General features: G+C 40.5%; 1 protein-coding gene across 1 annotated transcript in view; it reads left to right on the top strand.

Moving 5' to 3' along the window:
• The first annotated feature begins 61 nt into the window (after nt 1-61).
• Nucleotides 62-17,500, top strand: part of LOC139764923 (E3 ubiquitin-protein ligase UHRF1-like) — a 116,043-nt gene continuing 98,604 nt past the window's right edge. The window contains exons 1-4 of the mRNA XM_071692002.1: nt 62-354; nt 940-1,101; nt 6,146-6,342; nt 10,506-10,662. Of these exons, the coding sequence (XP_071548103.1) occupies nt 205-354; nt 940-1,101; nt 6,146-6,342; nt 10,506-10,662 (666 nt within the window). The 5' untranslated portion in view covers nt 62-204. The remainder of the gene's footprint in view (nt 355-939; nt 1,102-6,145; nt 6,343-10,505; nt 10,663-17,500) is intronic.

Raw genomic sequence — 17,500 nt, 5'->3', positions numbered from 1 at the left:
CTAAAAAATATATATTTTAGGTTCGTTATTTATGTTTACTTTGTCGCTTTTTCCCGCCAAATTCAGAGGTAAACAGCGGCTCAAGGTCCTCCCGCAGGTGGTGCACTAAACCATAAAAGGCATCGTCAATTTTTTTTTTCTTATCTCGAGACAAATCCCTGTGTGTTGTGTAGTGAGAGGAGGAGACGAGCCCCCAAGTGCAAGATGTATATCAAGGTGAGGACGATGGACGGCAGCCAGACGGCTGTCATAACCATATCCAAGTTGACCAGCGTCCAGGACTTCCGCTCCCTGGTCCAGGAGAAGATGAGAGTGGCCGTCGACAGACAGCGTCTGTTTTTCCGCGGCAAGCAGGTGAGCTCGTCTAATTATGCCGACTAGCCTAGGAAAATGGTTATTATGCCGACTAGCCTTAGTAAAATGGTTATTGTGCCGACTAGCCTAGTAAAATGCTTATTATGCCGACTAGCCTTTCTTAGTAAAATGGTTATTGTGCCGACTAGCTTAGTAAAATGCTTATTATGCCGACTAGCCCTAGTAAATGGTTATTGTGCCGACTAGCCAAATAAATGGTTATTATGCCGACTAGCCTAGTAAAATTATTATGCCGACTAGCCTAGTAAAATTATTATGCCGACCAGCCTAGTGAAATGGTTATTATGCCGACTAGCTTAGTAAAATGGTTATTATGCCGACTAGCCAAGTAAAATGGTTATTATGCCAACTAGCCTAGTAAAATAGTTATGGCGACTAGCCTAGTAAAATGGTTATTATGCCGACTAGCCAAGTAAAATGGTTATTATGCCGACTAGCCTAGTATAATTATTATTATGCCGACTAAAGAAAGAAATCTTATAGTTTGTTAATATGAGGCTGGTAGTTTACATTTAGAATATATTTGTGGAAAGTTTTTATGCTTTATCATTCATACCTTGACAGATGGAAAATGGCTACAACATGTTTGACTACAACATCAACATAAATGATGTCGTCCAGTTGATGGTCAAACCAGTGTTGTCTGAAGCAAACAAAAATGTTCCTAATAAGACTGATAGCGTGAAGAAGGACCCTGTCCATGCTGTAGATAAGGAAAACTTACAGGTAGTGAAATGCTCCTTCTTTTTTTCTATTTTTGGCTCCCCAAAATTTTCATTTTGATGTCATATTTTTGAGAACAGTACCCTTGCTTGAAGTCAGACAGTTTTGGAATGAACCTATCCTAGGAGATTTAGGGTTCTTGTTTAGTACAGATCCTCTTGCATTGCTTAATTGCTACCAGAAATAGATTATTACAAAAACCAGAATTTTTCTAGAATATTTTTTTAAAGACTAAGAATGAATATATGAATTATTTAGTGCTTGTTAAAGAGATGTAACCAGAGTTTAGAGCAGATGATTAATGTGTCAATGGCTGCTGATCTATGTACACTGTACATAACAGCTGTTTTTTTCATTTTTGAATACATCTCTCTCCTTTTGTATTTGTCTTGTGAGCATGAGATATTTTCTGGGATATTCTTAAAAGAGATCAAGTCTAGGACCTTCTAACTCTCTGTCTTTCTAGTTGGGTAACATTGGCTTTCCCCTGTCATTTCTCCCTTTCCAAGTAGATAGCAGCCGCCAGTGTTGCTTGTGGCTGCTCTCTTTCCGCTTGCTGCTCATTTTAGGCCCACTTTCTGCCAGTCAGACACTTCCAAAATGATGATGTCATCAACCCACTGGCTCTGTGCCAGTGACAACTTAGATTCTCTCTCCACTTTACAATGTCGAGATGTGCTACCCAACTACTTTTTTCCATTCCATGGTTTAGTATCCTTTGTCTTTCTTGTACATTATGTAGTTTATTAAGAGAATATGTGTATGTGTATGTAATATACATACACTGAAGGAGGAACAGAGATGCAGGCCAAGTGAGAATTTTTCCCTCTGAGGCTGTCATCTGTATTTGACACTACCTCGCTAATGCAGGAAATGGCAAACGTATGGAAAAAAATGTGTAATATATATGCATGTGTTTGCTCGAGTTTAAGTTGTTTTATGTAAGTCAACCTTGTGTATGGTTTTATCTGAATGAAGTCATCCAGGGGATGTTAGATCAAGGTCAGGTTGAGGTTGGATCATCTAGACCTTTATGCCAACCTTACCTCTCACTAATTACAAGTTCACTTTGCTCCATTCCATGTTTCCTCCATTTCGTATACATAACCTATGTTGTATCAATTTTCTCTCTAACTAGTCCTCTAAAGATATGGTAATACATAAAGGTGCTTAGGATTGTCATGTTTCCTTTTCCTAGTAATGTTTCTGTATTGATGAAATCACATGCTTGTTGTGATTTACTGCATCGTGTTTGTATTTATATGTTGTACATAAGTATATGTAAGTGTACCATAAATGTGCCTTGTATGTATACCAGGTGTTCCATCCTCTTATACTTCACAAATTTAAAAGTCTTTTGTTTGTGCACATCTGTATGCAAGTTTAGACGATGGATTAGTGGTCTTTTGCTGTAACTTTGAAGTGGTGTGTATACAGTAATATTGGATTTTGTTAAGGTGAGTGGCTGTTAGTAGCTTGATGTGTGTAATACCTCTACCTTCCCCCATTTCATTCTGGTTTCTTCTCTTCCATTATGTTTTAGTTGTTTTCTTGTTCTGCTTTGTTGGGGGCTTTAAGTTTGTGGGCTATAAACAGAAGTTATATTAGAGATTGGGGCTAGAACAGTCTTGCTGTATTACAAGCAGTAACTTTAAACCCCTTGGTGAGTGCCAGCCTTCAGGCCTCCACTTCTCTTGGACTCAGTCCCATTGACTGTAGTTGATGTTTCTCTTGGATTCAGTCCCATTGACTGTGGTTGCTGTTTCAGTAAAGTAATTTAGTTTCCATGGGAGAAGGGTGTATACTAGTAGCTTCAATGGGAGGAAAGTGTATGATTCATGAGAACTACTTTCTTTTCTCACAGAGCCAGGGTGTTGGGAGCAACTTGTGGATGAAGTTCATTTCTGTAGTCATGGTGGGCAGGTTAATTCATTGGCCCACGATATCTGGCAAGTCCCATATCTCAACCAGAACAGCACCATGAACATGTTATTTTGGGACATGGGCTGCTCCAAGGGATCAAAACTTAGGTATCCCTTAGAGGGACAAAGTTTTCCATCTAAAATAGGGTTTAATAGAGAAGAGGTCTCTGATGGGGCACTTTCGGTTGTGGCTTCTTTACCCTTTTGGTGTTTCTCAGTGCACAAATTGAGATCAAGTCTCTTCCATAGACAAAAAGGGGTGAAATGTAACTTAAGCCCCCCAAATGTGGTTGAACGCTATTAGATTTTTTTAACCTGGTTCAGCTGAAGGAGCTTGCCTGTCAATCTTACGGTATGGCTCTTGCCTTGAGCCACTACCTTGTGATGTAGCCCTTCATACATATACCTACAGCTCCTTATGTACTGCATGGATCTTGCAGAGGCGAGGCAAGATATCTCGATGCCTGAGCCATCATTGGAATTTTAGAAGAAAAAATATATATGTATTAGCCATAACTGTGACTTGAAAGTTCCTTTGTCCTGGCAAACATACCAAATCTACTCTTGGTTATGGCAGCCCCTACAAAAGTAGACACTGGCCTTTATTTCACCACCAAGAAGCCATTGGATATGGTAGACACCCACACAAAAAGCATTTGGTGCATTGATGGGATCTTGTCTTCTGGCAAGGTCTTATGACAAAATTATTCTATACTTAAGGCATCACAGGAGGATACAAGAAATTACTTTTTTTCTTAGAACCATGTCCCATACTTAAGTCATCACGGGAGGATACAAGAAATTACTTTTATTTCATAGAACCATGTCCCAACTAGCCTACCAGCGATATGCAGAGGTATTAATAAGGAAATTCGGTTGGTAGTAGTTGGTAGGCAACCACCCACCAGGGAGGTATATTACTGGCACTACCTGCCTGGGTAGGGTTGATGATGGCTGCATAGTGAGCCAGCACTTCATTAGTTATCAGGTTGCAACTGTGGTTGCTCATCTGTTCCATTTTTTTTTTTTAATTAAATCTAGAACTTTTCCTTCTTGAAAGCATGCATTGGTACAGCCCATCCCTTAAAAAGGTGACCATTTTAACCTCTCTAGCTGTCATCCTGTTGCTTTGACATTTATCATTTCCAATGTTTTGAATCCCTCCTCAACTCTCATATCATTAAACATCTTGATTCTCATAGTCCTCTTTCTGATCAGTATGGTTTCTGTGAGGCAAGATCCTCTGGTGATATTCTTTCCCATTTCACTAATGTCTGGTCATCATTTCTGAAAGATTATGGAGACTCCGATGTAGTTGCCTTAGATATATCCAAAGCTTTTGACAAGGTATGGCATCAAGGTCTCATCTCTAAGCTCCCCTTTTTTGGCTTCCCTCCCTCATATCTAGCTTCCTCTCTGGCCAGTCTCCCTCCATGGATCAATCACTTCCCCTTTCTCCATCAACATTGGTGTCCCTCAAGATCTGTCCTGTCCCCTACACTTTTTCTCCTTTCTAATCAACAGTTTCCTTTCTTCCATAAATATAAAAGATTTCTTTTCTTCCACAAATAACCAAATGCACTCATACACTGATGACTCAACACTGCTTTCTTCCACATCCTTCAATTCTGTTCCTTCTTTTCTCAATAAATTTAGACTTGAACACGATGTTTTAGTGGGTTAGACAAAATCTGGTTAAGTTTAATTCCTCTAAGACCCAGTTTCTACCCATCTTTCTATTCCTCACAACTTTCTTCTCTCCTTTGACAGTTCTGTAATTCCATCTCTTGACTTAACATACTTGATATGACTGTTACATCCACTCTTTCATGGAAACCCCACATTACGGAAATAGTTAAGACTGCCTCAAGAAAATGGCTTCAAGAAAATGGGAGTCCTGATTAGATGTTGACATTTATTTTCTTCCAATCAGTTTGTCCATTTATACATAGGATTGATCCATCTTTGTATGGAGTTTTGATCTCAAACCTGGGATGGTTCTAGCTCTTCATCCTTACTTGACAAAGTTTAATCAAAAGTGGTTCGATTTATAGACTCTTCCAGGCTAACCTCAAAATTTGGTTGCCCTACACCGCAATGTTGGTTCACTTTCCCTCTTCTATAGGTATTACTTTGGTTTTTGCCCCTGAGCAGCACTCACAAGCTGTTGCACCACATGATAAGTGTGTGGCCTTTTTGATAAATGTTTCTTTCCCTATACCTCAAAACTTTGTCACTCTCTACCCTCTTATGCCTTTCCCAACAAATATGACCTGTCATATTTTGAAAGACAAGTTTTTCATTTCCTTCAGATTTTATAGATACTTTACCTTGTCTCTTCTTTTTTATTTCATTAACCTCTCTGTAGTTTAATTAAGGCCTGGTCTTAATGTGGGCTTTTGTCCGTGACTGGAGCCTCCATTGTTAAGCAAAAAAATGAAAGGGGTAGTGATGAAGTGAGAAGATGGTGTGAATATTTTGAAGTACTGTTGAATGTGTTTGATGATTGGGTGGCAGTTGTAGGATGTTAAGGTTAGGGCAATATGCAAATTGGGAAAGTCAGGGAGAGTGTTTTGGTGAAGAGAGAAGAGATGATGAAAGCCTTATATAAGATGAAATGTGGAACGGCCTCTAGAATGTATAGTGTTGCAGTTCAATTTATTAAGAAAGGGGTGACTGAGTTGTTGATCGCTTATTTAGGATTTTCATTGTGTGTATGATCATGATGAGGTGCCTAAGGCTTGGCAGAATGCATGTATATTGCCATTGTATGAAGGCAAGGAGTATAAAGGTGAATGTTCAAATTTTAGAGGTATAATTTTACTGAATGTAAGGCATGTGTATGTCAACTACAGATTGGTTTTGTGAAAATGAAGCCATTTTTTGTTAGTTCCTGGTGCTCCCCTGCTGAAGGAGAAAAAGCACTTAGACAAGTGGAAAAGAAATGATCTGCCGTCCATGATTACAGATACTGCAAAATCTCTTTATATTGCTTGTTGACCACATAATTAATACAAGTTTCAGTTTTAGTGGTGACCGTTATGGATTGTAAAAGTTTTTTATAGGAAAATTTTTATATTTTTTAGAGTAAAGAGTCTTTTGTTGGACTTTACCACCCATTACAGAATGAAAACCAGATGAGTACAGCTGCTACCATAGAGCAAGAAAGTGAATATTACAGAGTTGGAGACTTGATTGATGGAAAGTCATTGTGTGATGGCACTTGGTGGGAAGGGAAAATTGTGAAGATAACACGAAACCCAAAAGTGAAAGAATTGTCTGATGAAGATGATGGCTTCCTCTATCATGTTGTTTTTGAAAGGTAAATATGATAAATTTTGTAAAGTGAAGTGTACAGGATTGTCTTCATAAATGTAATGATTGATTACTTGGAAATACTTTTTGGGATTTATTACTATACCTTCTAGGGTGCACTAAGACAAACGTACTTTCTTTAGCAAGAATCCTCTACTTATATTTTCCATGCTTTGTTATTGTAATATCTTAATATGGGGAAATCTCTTCATATATGCTTATTTCATAATTTCATGAGTGGGTGAGATCTATGTCTTTGAAAATGGTCTGTTACATTTTTCATGCCCTTGTGAAATAGGTTAAAGTCCATGATAAACCCAGTGAGTTGAGTTTGGGATACAGAAATAACAATCGATTTCAAGTGTCTCTATATTTTGACCTCCGTATGGTTGAGTTAGCTAGGAATGCACCCAGGGTTTGAATCCAGTCCTTGGTGTATATACATGTGCCTGTCTATTGACATTTGTCACACCATCAGAGCTGTGATAGATTAAAGTCCATGCTACATGCTTTGAGTTAAGGTTGGGAAACAAAAATAACACTTGATTTCAGGTGTCTGTATCTCTTAACCATGTGTATAAGGTAGCCAGGCACCTTACCAAAGGTTTGAATCCATCGACTTATTCATCATACCATCAGAGCCACTTAGTTGAGGTCAGGATATAAAAATAACACTTAATTTCAGCAGTCTGTATCTTTTAGCTTCAGTGTGGCTGAGGTAGCCAGGTGCCCTGCTCAGGATTTGAATTCAACCTATGGCATATATACATTTGTCTGTCCATTGAGATGTTAGGAGAATAAAACTCAGAATCTATCCTCTGTGTTTACTCACCATCTCATTTCACACACAGAGAAAAGAGAGGCGTTTGGCATTTGGGCGATACTTGGAAGGAAGTAGTGCAAATGACTGGGAGATGTATAAAAGAAAGCCACATGAGGTCAAGAGAAAAGTGCAAGAGGTGAAAAAGAGGGCAAATGAGAGTTGGATTGAGAGAGTATCATTAAATTTTAAGGAGAATAAAAAGATGTTTTGGAAGGAGGTAAATAATGTGTGTAAGACGAGAACAAATGGGAACATCGGTGAAGGGGGCAAGTGGGGAGGTAATAACATATAGTGATGAAGTGAGGAGATGGAGTGAGTATATTCAAGGTTTGTAAAATGTTTTTGATGATAGAGTGGCAGATATAGGGTGTTTTGGTCGGGTTGGTGAGCGAAGTGAGAGGGCCAGGGAGAATGGTTTGGTAAGCAAAGAGTAGTACAAGCTTTGCAGAAGATGAAATCCTGCAAGGCGGCGGGTTTGAATGGTATTGCAGTGGAATTTGTTAAAAAAAAAAAAGGGGGTTGACTGTATTGTTGACTGGTTGGTAATGATATTCAGTATATGTATGGATCGGGGTAAAGTACCTGATGATTGATGGAATGCATGCATAGTGCTATTGTACAAAGGCAAAGGGGATAGAGGTGAGTGTTCAAACTACAGAGGCATAAGTTTGTTGAGAATTCCTGGGAAATTGTATGGGAGGGAATTAATTGAGAGGGTGAAGGCATGTACAGAACATCAAATTTGGGAAGAGCAGTGTGGTTTCAGAAGTGATAGAGGATGTGTGGATCAGGTGTTTGCTTTGAAGAACATATGTGAGAAATACTTCGAAAAGCAGATGGATTTGTATGTAGCATTTATGGATCTGAAGAAGGCATAGGATAGGGTTGATGGAAATGGTTTGTGGAAGGTTGTAAGAGTACACAGTGTGGGAGGTAAGTTGCTTGAAGCAGTGAAATTTTTTACCAAGGATGTAAGGCATGTGTACGAGTAGGAAGAGAGGAGAGTGACTGGGTCCCAGTGAATGTCAGTTTGCGGCAGGGGTGTGTGATATCCCCATGGTTGTTTAATTCGTTTATGGATGGGGTGGTTAGGGAGGTAAATGCAAGAGTTTTGGAGAGAGGGGCGAATATGCAATCTGTTGTGGATGAGAGGGCATGGGAAGTCAGTCAGCTGGTGTTTGCTGATGACACAGATCTAGTGGCTGATTCGAGTGAGAAACTGCAGAGTAAATAGCATTGCTACCTCACATTTCAGTGAGGTAGTGCCAGGAAAAACAGGCAAAAAAGGCCACATTCATTCACACTCAGTCTCTAGCTGTCATATGTAATGTGCTGAAACCACAGCTCCCTATTCACATCCAGGCCCCCACAGACCATTCCATGATTTGCCCCAGACACTTTGCATGCCCTGGTTCAGTCCATTGACTGCACGTCAACCCTGGTATACAACATCGTTCCAATTCACTCTATTCCTTGAACGCCTCTTACCCTCCTGTATGTTCAGGCCCCGATCACTCAAAATCTTTTTCACTCCATCCTTCCACCTCCAGTTTGGTCTCCTGCTTCTCCTTGTTTCCTCTACCTCTGACACATATATCCTTTTTTTCTCAACCTTTCCTGACTCATTCTCTCCATATGTCCAAACCATTTCAACACCCTCTTCTGCTCTCTCAACCACACTTTATTTCCACACATCTCTCTTACCCTTTCACTACTTACTTGATCAAACCATCTCACACCATATATTGTCCCCAAACATTTAATTTCCAACACATCCACCCTATTCCATACATCCCTATCTATAGCCCATCCCTGGCAACCATATAACATTGTTGGAACCACTATTCCTTCAAACATACCTATTTTTGCTCTCCAAGATAATGTTCTCTTCTTCCATACATTCTTCATCGCTCCCAGAACCTTCGTCAGCACCCTCACCCTGTGATTCAGTTCCATTTCCATGCTTCTATGAGCTGCTATGTCCACTCCCAGATATCTAAAACACTTCACTTCCTCCAATTTTTCTCCATTCATACTTACATCCCAATTAACTTGTCCCTCAACCCTACCAAACCTTATAACCTTGCTCTTAATCACATTTGCTCTCAACTCTCTCCTTTCACACACTTTGCCAAACTGAGTCATCAACTTTTGCAGTTTCTCTCTTGAATCAGCCACTAGTGCTGTATCATCAGCAAACAACAACTGACTCACTTCCCAGTCCCTCTCATCCCCAACGGACTGCATGCTCACCCCTCTCTCCAAAACTCTTGCATTTACCTCCCTAACCACCCCATCCATAAGCATATTAAACAACCATTGGGACATCACAAACCCCTGCTGCAGACTGACATTTACTGGGATCCAATCACTCTCCTCTCTTCCTGCTCATACACATGCCTTACATCCTTAGTATAAACTTTTCACTGCTTCTGACAACTTACCTCCCACACCATATACCCTTAAAACCTTCCACAAACCATCTCTATCAACCCTATCATATGCCTTCTCCAGATCCATAAATGCTACATACAAATCCAATTGTTTTTCTAAGTATTTCTCATATACATTCTTCAAAGCAAACACCTGATCCACACATCCTCTACCACTTCTGAAACCACACTGCTCTTCCCCAATCTGATGCTCTTTACATGCCTTCACCCTCTCAACCAATACCCTCCCATATAATTTCCCAGGAATACTCAACAAACTTATGCCTCTATAGTTTGAACACTCACCTTTATCCCCTCTGCCTTTGTACAATGGCGCTGTGCATGCATTCCGCCAATCCTCAGGCACTTCACCATGATCCATTGCTGTTTTATTCATTAGGAGGTGGTTCCAAGAATGTACGAAGAAAAGCTTATCCGCTCAAAAAGAAACCATGACTGGTATTTTTATTGTTTTGGAAAGTACTGTGTGAATTTTTATGATTATTTTTTGAATGATATATATTTTCTCTTCATGAATTAAAAAAGATACGTCCCAGTCCTTGAAGGGAATAACCAGATTAGATAACAACTAATCCTTTTATAGGAGTTAAAGAAAAATCCATACCTTTTGCCTTGTTTTTCTAAGTATTTCTCATATACATTCTTCAAAGCAAACACCTGATCCACACATCTTCTACCACTTCTGAAACCACACTGCTCTTTGCCAGTCTTGAGGCATATAAGCAGAACTCATGGATTTGGTGGAGCAATGATGAAGAACTCTATAAGTGTGTTTAGAACTTGGTTTTTGGATAAGACTTGCATTTAACTTTTCTGTCGTATATGGAAGAAGACATGTATGAATTATAATGTAGAGCATAGAATTTTAGATCTCATAGAAAAAAATTTCAACAGGTATGAAGATGATCATGCTTCAGAATTGTTGTTAAAGCATATCCGACCTCGAGCTCACAGACGCATTAAATTTGAGAACGTAAGCCCAGGGGATATGGTCATGGCGAACTACAACATAGAAGATCCTGGGGAAAGGGGTCATTGGTATGATTGTAAAGTAAGTATAATGGTTTAGGTCTTAGTGCCTTTGTAGCTATTGTTTTCTTGTGTATACCCATCTGTATCCCTGAAGCCTGCTTCCAATTGGAATTCCCTCAAGAGAGTAGCAATAGCAATAGAGTCTCCATAAGTAGTGAACTCCAGTGCAGCTTCTTAGCCTTTAATGCCATACCCTTAACAGGCCACTGGCAGAGGGCAACTCTAGCACAGAGTTTACAGAGGCTCCTGCCGAATGTTCCTACTGACTACTACTACTACTACTTAATGCTCCTGCCTAATGTTCTTACCAACTACTTCTTATATTTCTACCTAATGCTCCTGCCTAAATGTTCCTGCCAACTACTGCTATCTGTTGCTCTTACTAATGTGCAAAAAGGCAGGGCTAGCGTACGGTGCTCACCGCAGGGAAACCTACTTATGAAGAATTAGTTTTTAGTGTTTTCATATTATGTACTACATGGAGGGGGTGTATGTTTGTAGACATCATGCCAGTATTACATGTGTAGGTGAGGCAGAAAGAAAAGACTGCTTCCTGGGTCAGAGGAGTACAACTTAACAACCAATGAATTGCTGGTTTACTGTGCAGCCATCACTAACCCTTCCGATACCTAGGTGGGTAGTACTGGTAATGTACCTCCCTGGTCGTTAGCTGTCTTTTAATGACTACCTTATTTCTTGTAATTATACATTAGTCAAACTCCATTAGAATCCAAGAACTCAATAAAAATTAATTGGCCTTAAGTATATTGTATATTTATACCTTACAGTTGGCCCTGGTGTTGCTAAACTCTGCCTTCAAGTTGTTACACGACAAGCAAAAAGTCACCTTTGGCAAGGTTGTATAAAAAGTGTATGAAAAGGAGTACGGTCTTTTTGAGGAACTTGTACCTCTCAAAACTGCAGGAGTCTAATAAAAGGAGTTGTAGGTTTATGTGATAGTAATATTTAGCTCTTGAGAATAGAAAGTTGGAAGAAAATGCAGTATTTAGTGCTAAGTTGGATGTAGATGAAATTTCATTATCTATGACACAAAAAGGTAGAATGGTGGTATGATTTTTTTTCCCAGCCCTTAATGTCACCCTATTGTATCACTGCAGTTATGGCCATTTGTATCTGCAGTTATGGCCATTGAGAAGGATAAAAAGTTAATATCTTTGGTGATAAAAGGAAATTGAATGCATGTTGAATTCCATGCTGTGCCAGTGTTAGACTAAGAAGCTGTAGTGAGCTGACTGACCAGCTGCATCATCATGTGGGAAGGAGCTCACAAGAGGGTTCTTAGTACTTTTACACCCAAAGAGCCATAAATTTACTTGTGTATTGCATAAACTCAGTCCCTTTGGATTGCCTAGCCCTTCAATGAAGAGACCAATACTTGACTCACAGTTGGTTTGTAGCAGCCATTAAATAAGATTGGTGCGCAACTGATTAGTAATCCAGGCATGGGACATACTCTCATTTGCAGTCGTGGGTGACTGATCATAGGTATTTCTTGTTTAAGATTACATTGGTCAACAAAGATTTTGTTCCATGGAAAAAAAAGAATGTTTATGTATTTTTGCACACTGAATTCAAGTATGTTTTCAGAATTTCTCTTTCACCCATAGTTTTTTGTTTCCACATACTTATCATTATGTACAGTATATGTGTACCAATGCAACTAAAGGGGTGGGAGTGGGGGGCTGGAAACCCTCCCCTCCTTGTATTTCAATTTTTAAAAGGGAAAACAGAAGAAGGAGTCAAGTGAGAAGTGCTCATCCTCCTGAGATGCTCAGATTGAGGTGTCTGAATGTGTGTGGATATAACCAAGAAGAGAAGAAAGGAGAGATATGTAGTATGTTTGAGGAAAGAAACCTGGATATTCTGGCTCTGAGTGAAATAAACCTCAAGGGTAAAGATGAAGAATGATTTGGAAAAGTCTTAGGAGTAAAGTCAGGAGTTGATGAGAGAGCAAGAGCTAAGGAAGGAGTGGCCCTACTCCTGAAGCAGAAGTTGTGGGAGTATGTTATAGAGTGTAAGAAAGTAAATTCTAGATTGATGTGGGTAAAACTGGTCCATAAATGCCACATACAAATCCATCTGTTTTTCTTAATTATTTCTCACACAGTCATCAAAGCAAACACTTGATCCACACATCCTCTACCACTTTTGAAAGCACACTGCTCCTCCCCAGTCTGGTGCTCTATACATGCATTCACCCTCCACAAACTCATGCCTCTGTAGTTTGAACACTCACCCTTATTCATAACCTTTGCCTTGTACATTGTGATGTCGCCATGGTTGTTTAATTTGTTTATGGATGGGGTTGTTAGGGAGGTAAATGCAAGAGTTTTGGAAAGAGGGGCAAGTATGAAGTCTGTTGGGGATGAGAGAGCTTGGGAAGTGAGTCAGTTGTTGTTCGCTGATGATACAGCGCTGGTGGCTGATTCATGTGAGAAACTGCAGAAGCTGGTGACTGAGTTTGGTAAAGTGTGTGAAAGAAGAAAGTTAAGAGTAAATGTGAATAAGAGCAAGGTTATTGGGTACAGTAGGGTTGGGGTCAATTCAATTGGGAGGTGAGTTTGAATGGAGAAAAACTGGAGGAAGTGAAGTGTTTTAGATATCTGGGAGTGGATCTGGCAGCGGATGGAACCATGGAAGCGGAAGTGGATCATAGGGTGGGGGAGGGGGCGAAAATTCTGGGAGCCTTGAAGAATGTGTGGAAGTCGAGAACATTATCTCGGAAAGCAAAAATGGGTATGTTTGAAGGAATAGTGGTTCCAACAATGTTGTATGGTTGTGAGGCGTGGACTATGGATAGAGTTGTGCGCAGGAGGATGGATGTGCTGGAAATGAGATGTTTGAGGACAATGTGTGGTGTGAGGTGGTTTGATCGAGTAAGTAACGTAAGGGTAAGAGAGATGTGTGGAAATAAAAAGAGCGTGGTTGAGAGAGCAGAAGAGGGTGTTTTGAAATGGTTTGGTCACATGGAGAGAATGAGTGAGGAAAGATTGACCAAGAGGATATATGTGTCGGAGGTGGAGGGAACGAGGAGAAGAGGGAGACCAAATTGGAGGTGGAAAGATGGAGTGAAAAAGATTTTGTGTGATCGGGGCCTGAACATGCAGGAGGGTGAAAGGAGGGCAAAGAATAGAGTGAATTGGAGCGATGTGGTATACCGGGGTTGACGTGCTGTCAGTGGATTGAATCAAGGCATGTGTATGGCGGTGGGTTGGGCCATTTCTTTCGTCTGTTTCCTTGCGCTACCTCGCAAACGCGGGAAACAGCGACAAAGGAAAAAAAAAAAATATATATATATATATATATATATATATATATATATATATATATATATATATATATATATATATATATTTTTTTTTATTATACTTTGTCGCTGTCTCCCGCGTTTGCGAGGTAGCGCAAGGAAACAGACGAAAGAAATGGCCCAACCCCCCCCCCATACATATGTATATACATACGTCCACACACGCAAATATACATACCTACACAGCTTTCCATGGTTTACCCCAGACGCTTCACATGCCTTGATTCAATCCACTGACAGCACGTCAACCCCGGTATACCACATCGCTCCAATTCACTCTATTCCTTGCCCTCCTTTCACTCTCCTGCATGTTCAGGCCCCGATCACACAAAATCTTTTTCACTCCATCTTTCCACCTCCAATTTGGTCTCCCTCTTCTCTTCGTTCCCTCCAACTCCGACACATATATCCTCTTGGTCAATCTTTCCTCACTCATTCTCTCCATGTGCCCAAACCACTTCAAAACACCCTCTTCTGCTCTCTCAACCACGCTCATTTTATTTCCACACATCTCTCTTACCCTTACGTTACTCACTCGATCAAACCACCTCACACCACACATTGTCCTCAAACATCTCATTTCCAGCACATCCATCCTCCTGCGCACAACTCTATTCATAGCCCACGCCTCGCAACCATACAACATTGTTGGAACCACTATTCCTTCAAACATACCCATTTTTGCTTTCCGAGATAATGTTCTCGACTTCCACACATTCTTCAAGGCCCCCAGAATTTTCGCCCCCTCCCCCACCCTATGATCCACTTCCGCTTCCATGGTTCCATCCGCTGCCAGATCCACTCCCAGATATCTAAAACACTTCACTTCCTCCAGTTTTTCTCCATTCAAACTCACCTCCCAATTGACTTGACCCTCAACCCTACTGTACCTAATAACCTTGCTCTTATTCACATTTACTCTTAACTTTCTTCTTCCACACACTTTACCAAACTCAGTCACCAGCTTCTGCAGTTTCTCACATGAATCAGCCACCAGCGCTGTATCATCAGCGAACAACAACTGACTCACTTCCCAAGCTCTCTCATCCCCAACAGACTTCATACTTGCCCCTCTTTCCAAAACTCTTGCATTTACCTCCCTAACAACCCCATCCATAAACAAATTAAACAACCATGGAGACATCACACACCCCTGCCGCAAACCTACATTCACTGAGAACCAATCACTTTCCTCTCTTCCTACACGTACACATGCCTTACATCCTCGATAAAAACTTTTCACTGCTTCTAACAACTTTCCTCCCACACCATATATTCTTAATACCTTCCACAGAGCATCTCTATCAACTCTATCATATGCCTTCTCCAGATCCATAAATGCTACATACAAATCCATTTGCTTTTCTAAGTATTTCTCACATACATTCTTATATACATACATATATATATATATATATATATATATATATATATATATATATATATATATATATATATATATATATATATATGGAAGAAGGTTAATAAAGTGCGTAAGACAAGGGAGCAAATGGGAACTTCAGTGAAGGGCGCAAATGGGGAGGTGATAACAAGTAGTGGTGATGTGAGAAGGAGATGGAGTGAGTATTTTGAAGGTTTGTTGAATGTGTTTGATGATAGAGTGGCAGATATAGGGTGTTTTGGTCGAGGTGGTGTGCAAAGTGAGAGGGTTAGGGAAAATGATTTGGTAAACAGAGAAGAGGTAGTGAAAGCTTTGCGGAAGATGAGAGCCGGCAAGGCAGCAGGTTTGGATGGTATTGCAGTGGAATTTATTAAAAAAGGGGGTGACTGTATTGTTGACTGGTTGGTAAGGTTATTTAATGTATGTATAACTCATGGTGAGGTGCCTGAGGATTGGCGGAATGCGTGCATAGTGCCATTGTACAAAGGCAAAGGGGATAAGAGTGAGTGCTTAGATTACAGAGGTATAAGTTTGTTGAGTATTCCTGGTAAATTATATGGAAGGGTATTGATTGAGAGGGTGAAGGCATGTACAGAGCATCAGATTGGGGAAGAGCAGTGTGGTTTCAGAAGTGGTAGAGGATGTGTGGATCAGGTGTTTGCTTTGAAGAATGTATGTGAGAAATACTTAGAAAAGCAAATGGATTTGTATGTAGCATTTATGGATCTGGAGAAGGCATATGATAGAGTTGATAGAGATGCTCTGTGGAAGGTATTAAGAATATATGGTGTGGGAGGAAAGTTGTTAGAAGCAGTGAAAAGTTTTTATCGAGGATGTAAGGCATGTGTACGTGTAGGAAGAGAGGAAAGTGATTGGTTCTCAGTGAATGTAGGTTTGCGGCAGGGGTGTGTGATGTCTCCATGGTTGTTTAATTTGTTTATGGATGGGGTTGTTAGGGAGGTAAATGCAAGAGTTTTGGAAAGAGGGGCAAGTATGAAGTCTGTTGGGGATGAGAGAGCTTGGGAAGTGAGTCAGTTGTTGTTCGCTGATGATACAGCGCTGGTGGCTGATTCATGTGAGAAACTGCAGAAGCTGGTGACTGAGTTTGGTAAAGTGTGTGGAAGAAGAAAGTTAAGAGTAAATGTGAATAAGAGCAAGGTTATTAGGTACAGTAGGGTTGAGGGTCAAGTCAATTGGGAGGTGAGTTTGAATGGAGAAAAACTGGAGGAAGTGAAGTGTTTTAGATATCTGGGAGTGGATCTGGCAGCGGATGGAACCATGGAAGCGGAAGTGGATCATAGGGTGGGGGAGGGGGCGAAAATTCTGGGGGCCTTGAAGAATGTGTGGAAGTCGAGAACATTATCATGGAAAGCAAAAATGGGTATGTTTGAAGGAATAGTGGTTCCAACAATGTTGTATGGTTGCGAGGCGTGGGCTATGGATAGAGTTGTGCGCAGGAGGATGGATGTGCTGGAAATGAGATGTTTGAGGACAATGTGTGGTGTGAGGTGGTTTGATCGAGTGAGTAACGTAAGGGTAAGAGAGATGTGTGGAAATAAAAAGAGCGTGGTTGAGAGAGCAGAAGAGGGTGTTTTGAAGTGGTTTGGGCACATGGAGAGAATGAGTGAGGAAAGATTGACCAAGAGGATATATGTGTCGGAGGTGGAGGGAACGAGGAGAAGAGGGAGACCAAATTGGAGGTGGAAAGATGGAGTGAAAAAGATTTTGTGTGATCGGGGCCTGAACATGCAGGAGGGTGAAAGGAGGGCAAGGAATAGAGTGAATTGGAGCGATGTGGTATACCGGGGTTGACGTGCTGTCAGTGGATTGAATCAAGGCATGTGAAGCGTCTGGGGTAAACCATGGAAAGCTGTGTAGGTATGTATATTTGCGTGTGTGGACGTATGTATATACATGTGTATGGGGGGGGGGTTGGGCCATTTCTTTCGTCTGTTTCCTTGCGCTACCTCGGCTACCTCGCAAACGCGGGAGACAGCGACAAAGTATAAAAAAAAATATATATATATATATATATATATATATATATATTTTTTTTTTTTTTTTTTTTTTTTTGCCGCCGTCTCCCGCGTTTGCGAAGTAGCGCAAGGAAACAAACGAAAGAAATGG

Source organism: Panulirus ornatus, chromosome 51 (genome assembly GCF_036320965.1).
Source record: "Panulirus ornatus isolate Po-2019 chromosome 51, ASM3632096v1, whole genome shotgun sequence".
NCBI classification, from domain to species: domain Eukaryota; kingdom Metazoa; phylum Arthropoda; class Malacostraca; order Decapoda; family Palinuridae; genus Panulirus; species Panulirus ornatus.
This window is presented reverse-complemented; position numbering and strand designations above follow the sequence as displayed.